Genomic DNA, 14,008 nt, shown 5'->3' with positions numbered 1-14,008 from the left:
TGGGACATGAGGGACGCGATGGGAACTGACCCCAACAGCTGACAGAGCAGCAGAAACAGTGGACACTGCTGGGAGACAGTGGTGGCGCTGGGGCCCCTGGTGCCACTCCCCGTGGGGATTCGGTGTCACGCCCCTAGGGCATCTGAGGTCACCATCCCTGGACTTGGTCATCTCCCAGGGCACCTGACAGACACCTCCCTGGGCCACTGGTCACCCCTCAGTGAGATCCCAGGACAGCAGCTCCTTCCCCCCCCGCTTCCCGGCGCACTTGGTCGCTCCCAACGCCCCGAGGGGCAGCTCCGGCGGCCAATGGAGCGCGGGGGCGTGGCCGGGGCGGGCGCCGGGGCGGCCCCAATCAATTGGCCCGGGCGGGGTCGCGTGTTCAGGGGGCAGTCCTGGGAGGGGTCATTGTGGAAACGCGCGTTGGGGGCGTGTCCTGGGCGAGCAGAGAAGCCAATGAGGCACTGGGGGCGCGTCGCGAGCGGGAGGCGGAGCCAATGGGCTTTGGGGGCGTGGCCGTAGCGGAGCCTCCGGATCAATGGGCGCGGGGGCGGGGCGCGGCGCGGGTCAATTGGCCCGGGCGGTACCGAGCGGTACCGGGATGGGGCTGCCGGCGGCGGTCCGGGACCGCGTGGCCGCGGCTCACCGGAGCTCGACGCTGCCCGAACGGCTGCGGCTCTACGACGGCTGGGCCGCCCGCTACGAGCAGGTACCGGGTACAGAGAGGGAACGGGAGGGCCGGGGGGCCGTGGGCGTCCCCGCTGACCGCCGTGTCCCCGCAGGATGTGGCGGCTCTGGAGTACCGGGCACCGCATCTCGCCGCCGCCTCGCTCGCCTTCGCCTTCCCCGCGCCGCGTGCGGGGGCGCGGCTCCTCGACGTGGCCTGTGGCACCGGGCTCGTAGCGCGGGAGGTACTGGCGGGACGAGCCGGGGTAACGGGACGGGAGTATCGGGATGGGGCGGGGATGACGGTGCCTCTGTCCCCGCAGCTCCACCGGCGCGGGTTCCGCTGCCTGCACGGCGTGGACGGCAGCGCGGGGATGCTGGAGCGGGCACGGAGCACCGGGCTCTACCAGGAGCTGCGGCTCTGCGTCCTGGGCAGGGAGCCGCTGCCCGCGCCCGCAGGTAATGGGAGGGGGCGGGTCCCCGGGAGCCCTCGGTGGCACCCACGTGTCCCACGGGTGACGCGCCGGCACCGGGCGGGGGGAGCCCCGGAGGGTCCCCCCCGGTGACGCCCCGTGTCCTCGCAGAGCACTACGACGCCGTGACGGTGGTGGGGGCCCTGGGCGAGGGGCAGGTGCCGAGCACGGTGCTGCCGGAGCTGCTGCGGGTCACCAAGCCAGGTAAGGGGGGGCCGTTTCCCCTCTCGCCGGGACCCCCGCGGTGCTGGGATGGGACCCCGAGCCCGGGTGGATGTGGGTCACCCGCTGAACGCTGGACTCGTGGCACAGCTGGGACGCGGCCTTGTCCCTGCTGCCAGGGACGGGCGATGCACGGGGTCCCTGACCCTGCCCACTGCCAGGTCTGGGCAGCGGGACAAGGTAGGAGGTGGCAGTAACGGTGCTGGTGTGTGACAGCCTGCGCTCAGGCGGGACATCCCGCCCATCCCCTGCCCACCGGCCCCTGTGCCGCCCATCTCTGCCTGCTGTCCGGCCCATCCTCTGCCCGCTGCCTTGTCCATGCCCTGTCTGTGCCCGTCCCCTGCCCTGTCCGTCCCCTGCCCACTGACTCCTGGCAGGCTCTCATGCCTCTCCGTGTCCCCACCCTTTCCGGGGGATGCGGTCCCCAGAGAGGGACACCCTGTGTCAGTGTTACCTGTCTCCTGTCCCGCAGGCGGCTTCCTGTGCCTGACGACGAGGAGTAACCCCTCGAACCTGCGGTACAAGGCGGAGCTGGAGGCAGCGCTGGGGCAGCTGGAGCAGAGCGGAGCCTGGCAGAAGCTGCTGGCCCAGGAAGTGGAGTACTGGGAGAGGGCCACCACAGAGGAAGAGAGCACCCAGGGCACTGGCTACATCTCTGGGGTGGTCTACATCTACCAGAAGTGCCCTGTTCCCCACCTCGAGGAAGGCTGAGAGCTACCATGGCTCTGGAGGGGGGATGAGCACTTGACCCTTTATTAAACTGAACCCAGTGAGGAATTTCCCCATTCCCTTCCTCGGTTCCTTCTCACCAAGGTCTGGGCTTGGGGCCCTTGTCTGCTCCTCAGCACAGGAAGGGTCTCCTGGATTCACCAGGGTCTCCTGGCCACCGCCTTTAGCTCTGACATTTAGGCATTGACCCCAGCACCTCAACGTTCACTGTGACATCTCACAGACCTGCATGGCTGTTCCAAGGCATGGGATGTCTTGGAACATGGATGTTCCAGTCTGGGATGTCTTCTCCCCACCTCACCCATCTCAGCACTCATGGTCAAAATCTGGATCCTTCTTCATCTCCTACCCCCAGAGTCTTTACCTGGGGATGGCTGGAGGTGGGTTCCCACCGCTGTGTCCTGTGGCCTCCCATTCTCATCCTCCCTAGCGACTGAGCCAGCCCTGAGGTGCAGGAGCCTCCACATCCAGAGTCAAAGCAGCTATGCCAAGGTGACTCCCAGCTGGAGAGGCTTTCCAAGTGCCACATCTGCCTTGCATCCCACAACAGCTGCTTGAATCTCATTTTCCCACGCCTTTGTAGTTAATGGTCTGGGAGGGGAAATGAGTTTGGAAGGGATCTGGGGAACTGGCAGCTGCTCCCCACCCAGGAGCCACCCAGCACTGCCTGCCCAGCCTGTTCCCCTAGCCCCTTGCTCGGCTGCCTTCACAATTCCTCCTCCACTGCTTCCTTGGGAAGTTTTTTACCCAAATCTCTTACTGGAATATTTGGTTTCTTTTCATTTTTCCCTTCCCTCAGACCTGTTCCTGCTCATCCTGTTCCAATGTGCCTGGAGAAAAAGTTGCATCCTTCCCCTCAGGAGCTTTTCCTCAGTATGAGGCAATGGCTGTGGCTGTGTCTGTCCCTGTTCCTCACCCAGGACATCCCACATCTTCCACACTCACCCTCCCCATGGCTCTTGTCAACCTTCTGCTTTGTCCCCCATGTTTTGGGATCCCTGTACCCATCAGTAGCTGTCCTACTGCTCCCTCCCCATTTGTCTCCAACACTGTCCCCTGGGCAGCTGGGGATTGTGGCTGTCCCCAGCCCTGCACTTGCCTGTTCAATAAACTCCTGTCCCTGCTGTCTGTCTGCTGCGTGTTCTTCCGAGAGCAATGGGAATGTGCACCCTCCGGGTTGGGTGGCCAGGAGCCTGGGAGGGGGGATTCAGCCTTTCTCTGGGGTCCTGTCCCAGTCCATGGGGGCTCAGAGCACCTGGTGTCCCCTCATGCCTCTCTTAGCTCTCAGCATCCTCTCCCTGACTCAGTTTCCGGCTGCAGGGAATGCCAGGAGCACCCTGGCTGACTACTGCTGATCCCCATGGGAAGCTGGGGATGTTGTAGGTGCTGGAACACAGCAGCTGGCAGGGCACAGCACCCCCAGGACGCGTCACCATCCTCCCCACACCGCGCTGTTCAAAATGAGCCCAGGCAGCCTTGGTGGCACCAGGATGTTTATAGTCCCTGCCCTGGGGAGGGGCACATGTGGGGACTGTGCTGGGGGTTGGCCAGCAGGGGGATGGGCAGGAGGAGGCAGTGCAGGGGCAGGTGTGGCACGGGGATACAGGACAGGGACAGTGGTGCTCTGCCTTGGGCTGGCACCTGGGCACAGTGGCTCACACATAGTCCTTCATGGGATAGCCCATTGGGCCACAGGTTTTCACTGCCCTGTACTTCTTGGGGTAGGGGTCCTGCTGGGACTGGGATCCTGAGCAGCACAGGACGCCCCCACCAAAGAGCTGCAGGGCACTGGAGGCCCAGCCAATGTAGAGGGCAGCCCCCAGCTCTCTCTTGAGGGCCTCAGGCACCATGGGGTTGTAGAAGTTGCTGACAATGCTGTTGGCAGACCAGGAGACAGGGATGAGCAGCATGATGCTGGCCATGATGAAGATGACACCTGCCACAGCAGAGATCCTGGTCTTGGTGCCATTGTCATCCACACAGCGGGTGCAGTCAGCTCCCGAGAGGGCGATGAAGAAGGCAAGGAAGGCCACGAAGATGGAGGTGACCACCAGGGCACGAGCAGCTTGCAGGTCAGAGGTGAGCTCCAGCAGGGAGTCGTAGGCCTTGCACTGCATCTGCCCCGTGCTCTCGTAGACACAGTTCATCCACAGCCCTTCCCAGAACACCTGGGCTACCACGATGTTTGAGCCGATGAAGGCTGTCACCTTCCACATGGGCAGGGCACAGGTGAGGATGGAGCCCAGCCAGCCCAGCGTGGCCATCATCAGTCCTCCCATCTGCATTGTCATCATCGCCATCGACAGCTCCTGCGGGGACAGACATGAGTGTCACAGGCACAGCCCACAGCCAGGGACAGCCTGGGCTTCATCTGGTGTGTCCTGCTCCCCACCTGGATGGGAATGGCTGCAGGACAGCATGGGGACATGGGTGACGCGGGGACTTGAAGGACACAGGGACATGAGTGGCGTGAGGTGGTGCTGCAGGACAGGATGGGGACACATGTGGCACTGAAGACCCAGGCCCCAAGCAGGCCAAGGTGCAGGAGCCCCTGTGTGTCACACTCGCCCTTACACTGTCCCCACAGCACAGAACAGCCTCTGCCATCATCCCTTCCCAGGGCATGGCAAGTGTCAGGGAAGGCATGGTTTTTGGGGAGCAGGATGGCTAGGTGTGCCCATCCCCCAGTGCTCCAGAGTGCAAACCCCCCACCCCACACTCACCCCATGTCCTGCCCTGGTGGCCATCCCCCAGTGCCCATCCCATGTCCCACTCCACCACGGGTGCTCAGCCTCCCTGGTCACAAGCCTCGTGCCAGGGGCACAGGGGAGGGCACAGGGCACAGCAGGGAAGGCAGCCCCCCCCTACCGCTCAGCACTGCCTGCTCCTGGTTTGGCTTCACCTTCACAGCCATCCTACAGTGCCCTTTGGACCAAGGATCTCCTCTCCAGAAGAAAAGGGAAATGGGTCAGAGCTCAGCTCTGCCCTGATCCCAGGCGTGGGGCTCAGCACCTTCTGTGATACCATCCCGGAGAAGTGCCAGGAGCAGCCCCAAGAGGGCAAACCCTGCTGAGGGGCTATGGGGTCACCACAGGTGGCATCCCTGGGAGAGGGGTGGTCAGCACAGGGACACATGCTGGGCACACTGGCAGCTCCACCACGGTCACGTGTGACTGCTGTGGCCCTGGCTCAGCCCACATCCAGCTCAGCCCCTCACGGAGCAGAGTTCACCCATGGGTGCCCGTGCTGTGCTTGGCAGCTGGGACCAGCCAGGGTTTTATGGCCCTGAGATCAGCAGGTATCGGTTGTGCCTGGCACACCCTGCAGCTCTTGCCAGAGGTTTCACCATCATTTCCCCTGTCTCAGTTTTGGTTTCTCCAGCCTCTCTGCCGTTGTATCCCCACTCCTTACCCAGCATCTTTTATCCCTCAGGAGCCTGATGGACACCCAGCACCAGGACTTTGCATTCCCCGGGCCATGAAAGTCCCTTTGGGCCAAGATCACAGCCCCTCCCCCTGTGCTCCGGGCAGGCAGGGGCTGGGATGGTGGGCGCCATCCCAGGCATCCTTCCCCAGCCAGCAGGACCTGGCCACACAAGACACGCAAAACAGGGTCTACGACCGCCTGCAGGGGGACAAGTGGTGTCTCCATGGATCCCCAGGGATGCTCGACAGAGCGTTGTGCTCACATTCCCATCTGGCCACCGGCACCACAGGGTTACAGGCATATTTTCCACCATTCCTGTGCCCAGAGAAGGGACTGAGGAGCTGGGAGCCTTCCAGCCCTCAGATACAGATGAGACACCCAGAGCTAGGCGGAGTCACCCCCGTCCCCACAAATCCCGAGGTGGGAAGGAAGGATGTTCCCCAGCCAGAGCAGCACTTGCCGCGCCGGAAGCGAGATAGGCAAAACAGCCGGCGCTGCCCCCGCCGCCCGCGGGGCGCTCCCAGCCGGGGCTGGGGGGGGGGGGGCACCGGGGCAGCGCGCCCCGACCCGCCCCGGCCGGCGCCGCCGCCTTCTTCCTGCTCGGTGGGTTCAGGCGTGGGACAGCCCTGACACCCCGTCCGGCGCCGCCGAGGCTTTGTGCCGTGGCAGCAGCCGCTGTCACACCCGGGGCGGCCAGGGAGGGGAACGGCGAGGGACGCCAGGGCTGGAACAGGCGGCGGGGATCTCAAGAGAGTCCGAAGACTTGGGTGATCTTTCAGGAGGACGGAGCCCGGGGCACAGGAGCACCGGGTTGTCCCACCACCGAGGCGGGTGTTGGAGAGCGTAAAGAACACGAGGCACAGCGGGGTCTGAGCAGCTGCCGTTTAATGCGGGAAGGCTGAACACGGGGAGGGACGGCAGCACAGCCAGGGGTACCGTGAGACTGCACTCCCGGCCTCGGGAACCCCACTCTAGGGCGATGGATGGGGTCGGGTCCGGGAGTCGCCCCCCACCATGCGGGGGCACAGCCCCGCTCCGGTCCCGCCTCTCCGACCGGTTTTCCCAGCCCGGCCGCTGCCTTCCCACTCCCAGGATAATGATACCCCGCCCTGGGGAGCTGCCGCGAGAAATCACACTCCGTACGGCCGCTCCGAGCCCCGAAAGTAGGTCAAAGCCAAAAGTTAGAGAACAGGCAGGTGACAGCTCCTGTCACCCCTCAAGACCCTGCCGGGGTTTGCAGAACCACTACGTCCCTGTGACCACGTGGAACAGGTTCGCTGTCCCTATCAGCACCGACACCGCCACCCACCGCGAGGGACAGACACGTCCCGGGGAGCTTCACGCGGGAAAAGAGAGCCCTGTGCCACCCGTGGGACAGGGTCTTGGGAGCTGTGTCACCATATGGCACACCCCGATACCGGGAGCCAGGAAATGCTCGAGGAGGAGATGCCTCAGCTGGATGCTCCGGGGGGAGCAGAACACCCACCGCGGACAGCCAGGACAGGATCTCCTTGTCCCCTGTCTTAACCGAGAAGAGAGAACCGGCTTCAACCCCGGTGGAACAAAGGCGTCTCTGTCTGCCTTCCCTCGCACCGCCCCGGCGCCCGGCCAGTCCCAGCCCAGCCGGGGAGGTTGCGTGTCCCGGGAGGTCCCCGCGCCCTGGAGCGGCCGGGGGGGGGTCCAGGCAGGAGCGGCGGCTCCTACACGTAGTTGCTGGCTGGCAGCGAGCGAGCAGCCGTGAACTTGGCAGAGTAGGGCTTCTCTCCACGGGGGGGGCAGGTGCAGCACAGGATCCCCCCTCCAAGCAGCAGGAGCACCGAGGCTGCCCAGCCCACGTAGAGGGATGAGCCCAGGTCCCGCTTCTGCGAGTCAGAGACCAGCGGGTTGTAGAAGTCCTGGATGATGCTGTTGGCTGACCACGAGATGGGGATGAGGATGAGGATACCGGCGACGATGAAGATGATGCCGGAGAGGATCATGACCTTGGCTTTGGCGGTGTCATCCTCCACACAATTGGTGCATTTGCCGCCGGTGACTGCCAGCAGGGTGCCCAGGATGGCCAGGACGATGGCCACCACCACCATGGCACGGGCGGCTTGCAGGTCCTGTGGCAGGGCCAGCAGCGAGTCATAGACCTTGCACTGCATCTGCCCCGTGCTCTGCACCACGCAGCTCATCCACAGCCCTTCCCAGACGATCTGCGCCACCACGATGTTGTTCCCGACGAAGGCTGTCTCCCGCCACATGGGCAGCGCGCAGCAGAGGATGGAGGCCAACCAGCCGATGACGGAGAGGGCGATGCCCAGCACCTGCATCCCCATGGAGGCCATCGCTCGCTGCCTGCTTCCCTGCCCGCCTCCCGCTGCGCAGTGCCGGCTGCTGGGACCATGGCAGGCATTATATGCCTTTGCCGAGGGAGGAGCGCCGCCGCAGCCGCCGGCCTGCCGCCGGCACCGGACGGAGGGGTAGAACCAGTTTCCCGGGATTCTTCCACTTGTATTTCTCCCTGCAGCAATGACACTTAATATCCCGGTTGCTCCCATGGAGGAGGACACAGGGGACTGGGATCAGGCCACCCAGGTGCAGCAGTGCATCTCATTGCTGTGGGCAGGCAGGACATGCCCAGGGCAGCGCTGGGACTCAGCCCGGGATGATAAAGGGGAAGAGCTGGTGCCCAGACACCAGGATATCTCTGCCATCCCTGCCTGAACCTTCTGCTCCATCACTTGGATGGGGTCCCTTCACACCTTCATGCCTCAATTTCCCTCCAGCTCATAGTCACTGCTCCAGCATCAGCCCAGCCTCTGGCCCCCCATGGCCCCATGCCAGGGGAGGAGCACATTGTTCCCTCTGGCTGCTGGGCTCCGTGCCCGGCAGGACACAAGAGGCTCTTGTTTGCTCCTTTGGCGTCCGTACCAGCAACTTTCAGCCCTCCATTAGGCCTCGGGCAGGAGGTGCCACCGCCCAGACCCACAAACCGGTTGGAGCAGCTGCCATTTCCCCACAAAGGAGAGATGGCACTGCCTGGGGCATCAGGGGGGCAGACCCCAAACCCAGCTCATCTGTGCTCCAGTGGCAAGCCAGGGTTCACAAAGCCATGCTCTGTCCCAGCTCTGCCCATGTCCCACTGCCTGTGTGGTGGGGTTGGGTGGGCTGGGGCTGTGAGGGGCAGATGTGTCCTCAAGCGGTCCCAGAGCCATACCCACTGATCCCACTGATCATACCCAGAGCCACACCTACTGATCCCAGTGCTGATGCCAATACCAATGCCAACACTGATGCCATGCTGATGCTGACCTGTCCTCTTTTAATCCATTACTCCCACACAGGCTCTCCAGCTGCTCCCTCCAAGCTCCTGCACAGGCACAGCATGACACCAGACAGATGGCACAGACAGACAGATGGACATTGCACTGTTTCATCACCCTAGCTTAATCCCAGGCCCTTGGAAAAGATAAGAGGCACCAAGATAATCTTAGTTTTCCTGAGCATTGGGGTTACCATCACAATCCAACCATTTGTGCTTATTGTTTGGTGTGACAGACTGGAGCTTCTACTGCTTGTACCAGGATGTCCCTGGGCATCAGGTCCCATTGCGGTGGGACAAGCCTGGTGGCCCATGCACTGTGGTGCCAGGAGGATGCTTGGGGACACCCATGTCTCAGAGCAGACCCCACCCTTAGGAGATGGTCACAGTCCTGCCTGCCTCACTTATGCCAGAGGAGCAGCCCAGGCTCTGTCCCTCTGTCCTGCTGGAACACCCGCATTGCTCACATACCAGTGTGTCTACCCTGCGGCCAGAACCTTGTGGTCAAGGGCTCCCTTTAATCTACAAGGCTCCGGAGCATCCCCGCCGGGGCCAGACTCTGCCTGAGGCTTTCACCTCCCAGCCGCCTGCTGTAACCACCGCATTATTTGGGGTTGGAGAGAGCCACACGCCCACGTGTGTGTGTGGCTCACAGCGGCCGTGTCCCCGCAGGCACGTGGGGACTTGTCTCTGGGCTGGGGACAAATGGCAAGGTGGGGACAGGGACTCCCCCGTGCGCACAGCATCAAAGCTTGAGCTGCTCATACTCTCCCTCAGAGGCAGAGCAGGCGCCAGCACAGCCTCTCACAGCCAATTACTGTAATTAATGCTGGAACGTGACATATATTCCACCTGGCAGCTGCCACGCAGGGGCAGCCCCTGTGCCCTTCCCCACATTCCCAAGCAACACACCCACCCGGCCAGCACTGCCGGCCCCGTGTCCCCAGCACTGCCAGACAGCAGGACCAACAGACACCGGCTTGGCGTGGAGGAGCAGCAGCTGATCCCAGAGCTCTTGGAGCCTGAGGATGGTGGTGCAGCACAGGTGGGACCACCAAGCACCTCAGGACATGCCATTCAGGACAACCATTCCACAGACACCAGCCCCACAGCCCTGTCCCAATGCTCATTCCCAGTGCATCCTGCACCCGGTCCCAGATTTTCTCCAGTGTCACCTGCAAGGAGCCATGGCACAGGCACGTGTCCTGGTGGGACACAGCCCACTTGCTCAGCAGGAAGCTTCTCCACCCCAAAACAGGCTGCTCAATACATGCAACCCATCCTGAGCTTTCACCACCCAGCGCTTGCCCCAGCACCCAGACAGGTGTGGATGCCCTGCCCCAAATGCAGTGGGATTTGAAGGACATGTAGGAGCCTGGGTTCCCATCCCTGTTACACTGCACTAAGAGGGTTTGTGAGGGCAGAGCTCCCGTTCTGGTACATCCATCAGGAAACACCTTCTGACACTTTTCCTGGGTTCACCAGCATGGGGACACAGTGCAGCCCCTTGGTGGGGTAGTGAGGACATTCCCAGGCAGGAAGGTGACATTAAATGCAGTGTCACCACAACGCCAGGCACTGCTGGGTGCACAGCAGAGGCTGTGTCACCCTGGCCTTGCTCAGGGTGGAGGACACCCCACAGGGAGAAGGTTTGGGGCATGAATCTCCTGCCAAAAAGCCAAATGTCCAGGCTTGGGGACATTCCCACCCAGGACATGAGTGTCAGTTCCACCTCACATATCGCACACCACTGAGGCGAGAGCCCCTCATCCCCCAGGACCCACACATGGACCCACCAACCTGCCTACCTCAAGGTCCCAAAGGGGCAGGTGAGACTCGCCAGCAAACGATGACCCACCGCGATCTCTGGCTTCACATCTGCCAAGCAAGGCACGTCCAACAGCCCTCCCACACAGCCTGTGAGGAGTGGGGCAGCTTCTCCTCTCCGGAGGCTGAGGATTAGTTACCAATAGCCCAGAGACTGAATGTTCCCAAAAAACATCCTTGCCCAACATAAATCCCTCTGACGGACTCAAAAATGCACAGTCAGGTTGTTTATCGCTAGGGTAAAGCAAATTCTTATCGGGAGGGGAGCCGCGCGCCGGGACCTGCGGGGTCCCTGCAGGGAAAGAAGGGACCTTCGGCCTGAAGTCGCTCTGAAAGTCAAAACTCCGTCCAGTTTCTATGCAACAAGCGGCTCCCAACAGGGAAAACACCCCTAAGCTTTGCCAAGGTGGTTGGCGAAGGGATGGGGGAGATGATGGATCAGGAAGGGGGTCAATGGGGGTGTCCCCACTGGCGATGCTCGGAGGAAGCGGGATGCCACGGCAAAGCCCTAGGGAAGACGATCGGATCTGTCGGGGTGGGGATGCCCCAGGCATGGTCCAGCACTCCGCAGCGAAACACCAGCCCCCTGACACATCCCGCTGGTCCATGTCCCCCGCCGCCCCCAGCCCCCGTGTGCCGCAGCCACCTCCCCGTCCCGCCGGCAGACAGAGCTGCCATTGATGCTCGGAGCCGCCTCACCTGCTCCCGCCGCGCCGAAGGGGCTCCAACAATGGGCTGCCTGTGTGCCCTGGCCGGGGCAGAGCCAGCAGCCCCGCGCCTGAAATATAAGCAGCCGAGGCGGCATTTACCGCCCCGGCCCCGCTCCCCCGGGGGAAAAAGCGCCGGCACTCCCGACCGCAGCGGCGGGGAACACCCCAGCCCCGCCGCACACGTGAGTGGGACGCGGCCCAGCCGTGCCCGGGGCGGTTTCTGCCGTCACCTCCTGCGCACCCCCGGGGTGCTGCCGGGTGCCGGTTGCATGGATGGGGGATGCTGCAGTAGGTGTCTCCCCTGTCAGCGCAGGTGTCCTTCCTTTGGAGCCACCAAACCAGGGATACTCCCGTAACCTTTGGGTCTGACATTTGTTTGGGTTCTCTGCATCACAGTGGAGCAAACCTGCCCCCATGTCACCACAGAGTTCTTGCAGCCATCACACTTTGTCCCCATCTCGAGGGACTTGGATACTCCTCATCCCTCCCCAGCTGTGCGGAAGTGCAGAGGGACTGCACTGGGGAGGGAGATGCAGCAGCTGGGATGGGGGTGCTCTCAGGAATCCCCCAGGGATGCTGGTCCTGCTCAGCTCCTCAGTAAACACCAGTGAGCTGGTTTGCTCACCACAAGAATGTGTCCTGCCGGGGGTGACCAGCACCCCGAAACCCCGGTGATTTGCCCCTTCCTCTGTCGTGAGTCAGGCGGCAGCAGCTGCCCCAGGCCGGCATGACACTGGACACAGCCTGTACTTTGGGCAATTTGGGATGACAAAGTGGGGACGCCGCGTGTGGGGCTCTGATTGCAGGGTCGGGGGCTGCGGTGTTTCACTGCCCTGTCCCAGCCCAGCTCTGCCCCAGTAGCTCCTATCCCATATACCAGCCTCAAGTATGCTGCTCTTCCCCTGTCCCACAGCCCTACCTAGAATATCCTCCCTGTCCCATATCCCTATCCAAAGGTATCCCTCTCTGCTACCTCCCATTCCTACATGGGTTATCTCCCCTGCCCCATGCCCTGCTGTTGAGTATTCCCATTGTTCCACAGAACTGGGGGTATAGCCTTTCCCCTATTCCTGTGCCCCACAGCCCTGTCTGGGGTGCCAGCCCTCCTCCCCAGAGCCGTCTGGGGTATAACCCTGGCTTAAAGTCCTGCTTGGGGCATCCCCACACCCTACAGCCCTGCCTGGGGTCCCCTCCTGGCCCAGAGCCCTGCCAGGGGAGCCGCTGCCCAGAGCCCCGCAGCCTCATGTGCACAGGGGGAGGGTGTGTATGTGTGCACCTGTACCACCACCTGCTCACCTCTGCCTCTGCGTTAGTCTCTGTGTGAGTCTGGGTCTGTGTGTGTGTGTCTGTCTGAATCTATGTGTCCGTGAGTCTGTGTGTGTCTGTGAATCTGTTGGTGAGTGTGTGTATCAGTCAGTTAATATGTCTGTCTGTCTCCATGAGTCCGTGAGTCTGAGTCTGTTGCTGTGTGTCCGTGTGTCTATGTGTCCATGCGTTTCTGTGCGCAGCTACATCCTGGGGCGCTGCGGCCAGCAGAGGGTGTGTGTGTGTGCGTCTGACTGTACCTGTGTGTGTGTGTGTGTGTGTGTGTATGTGTGTGTGTGCGTGCCTGTACCTGTGTGTGGGCGTGTGTGTGTGCCTGTACCTCTGTGTGTGTATGTGACTGTACCTGTTTGTCTGTGTGTCTGTGTGTGTCTGTGTGTGTCTGTGTGTTCACCTGCGCACCCGTCACTCCCGCACCCCGGGGCCGCGGGCACTCCCCTGCCTGCACACGTGGGGCCCTCGGCAGCCCGGTCCCCGCCCTCTGCTCGCCGCTGGCAGCCCGGTGGGCCTGGCCCTGTGACAGCACTGGACCGTGGAAACTCACCCCGAGGTGCCCCCGAGGGCCGGGACCCCCAGCGCCCCTAGCAGCAAGGGCACAGAACCCTGGGGGCTGCTTGCATAGGCTGGGTCAGCCCTGGGTACCTCCAGCTGGCTGTGGGGATTTTTGGTGCCCTCGGGGGGTGGGGGGCGCGGGGGGGTGATCACAGTACAGTGGGGCAGTGGGGTGGCAGAAGCTCACCCAGCCAAGGACAGGGTATTTTGGGGATGCCATGGGTTGGCAGAGGCTGGACATGGGAGTACTGGGGTGTCACAGCGTGGTGGAGGTCAGACAAGGGGTGCTGCAGGGGGCTGGAGGTCAAGCTGGGTGGATATGGGGTGCTGGGGTGACATGGGGTGACAACAGCTGACCCAGATATATATTGGGTATCAGGGTGCTGTGGGGTGACCCCGCTGGCTATGGGGGTTCAGAGTGCTGCAGGGTAATAGAAGGTGACCCACCAGCTACTGGGTATCAGAGCACTGTGTGGCACCCAAATCCAACCCCTCTGGCTATGGAGTGTTGGGATATTCTGGGGGCACCCAACTCCAACCTCTCTGGCTGTGCGATGTCAGGGTACTGTGGAGTACAGCCAGGCAGTTGCAGGGCTCCCCCCATCCCAGCTGCACTGCACCAGCTGCCAGCATCCCACCGCGCTCTTGAGTAGTTAATAAGTTGTAGAGGAGATTTTTGGAGCAGCCAGGGAACAGGTAGGAGCAAGCCTGTGTCCAGCAACCACATTCCTGGGGGAGGGGGACTGGAAGCACTGGCACTACCCCCAGCATGC

General features: G+C 62.6%; 3 protein-coding genes across 4 annotated transcripts; 1 reads left to right on the top strand and 2 right to left on the bottom strand.

Annotated features, from left to right (window-relative positions):
* The first annotated feature begins 338 nt into the window (after positions 1-338).
* Positions 339-3,203, top strand: METTL27 (methyltransferase like 27). Of its 2 annotated transcripts, XM_041484956.1 has the most exons (5): positions 343-709; positions 783-911; positions 990-1,125; positions 1,251-1,343; positions 1,834-3,203. In XM_041484956.1, the coding sequence occupies exons 1-5, from the start codon at positions 539-541 to the stop codon at positions 2,070-2,072; spliced, it is 768 nt and encodes a 255-aa protein (XP_041340890.1). In that variant the 5' UTR covers positions 343-538; the 3' UTR covers positions 2,073-3,203. The 2 variants fall into 2 exon arrangements, with proteins under 2 accessions (XP_041340891.1, XP_041340890.1); XM_041484957.1 differs by lacking the exon at positions 783-911 and having other exon boundaries at positions 339-709.
* A 414-nt stretch (positions 3,204-3,617) lies between these two features.
* On the bottom strand, positions 3,618-4,390 carry LOC121362954 (claudin-4-like). Its single transcript, XM_041484905.1, has one exon. It carries the CDS (start codon positions 4,388-4,390, stop codon positions 3,746-3,748), a length of 645 nt encoding a protein of 214 aa, XP_041340839.1. The 3' UTR covers positions 3,618-3,745.
* A 2,371-nt stretch (positions 4,391-6,761) lies between these two features.
* Positions 6,762-7,846, bottom strand: LOC121362960 (claudin-4-like). The gene is made up of 3 exons (XM_041484911.1): positions 7,294-7,846; positions 6,935-7,043; positions 6,762-6,852 (listed from the first exon to the last, which is right to left on the bottom strand). The coding sequence occupies exons 1-3, from the start codon at positions 7,844-7,846 to the stop codon at positions 6,762-6,764; spliced, it is 753 nt and encodes a 250-aa protein (XP_041340845.1).
* Between the last annotated feature and the right edge of the window lie 6,162 nt (positions 7,847-14,008).

This window comes from Pyrgilauda ruficollis, unplaced genomic scaffold, assembly GCF_017590135.1.
Source record: "Pyrgilauda ruficollis isolate IOZ18807 unplaced genomic scaffold, ASM1759013v1 scaffold69, whole genome shotgun sequence".
Taxonomy (NCBI): Eukaryota; Metazoa; Chordata; class Aves; order Passeriformes; family Passeridae; genus Pyrgilauda; species Pyrgilauda ruficollis.
Note: the sequence above shows the minus strand (reverse complement) of the source record. Positions and strands in the feature narration are given on the sequence as shown.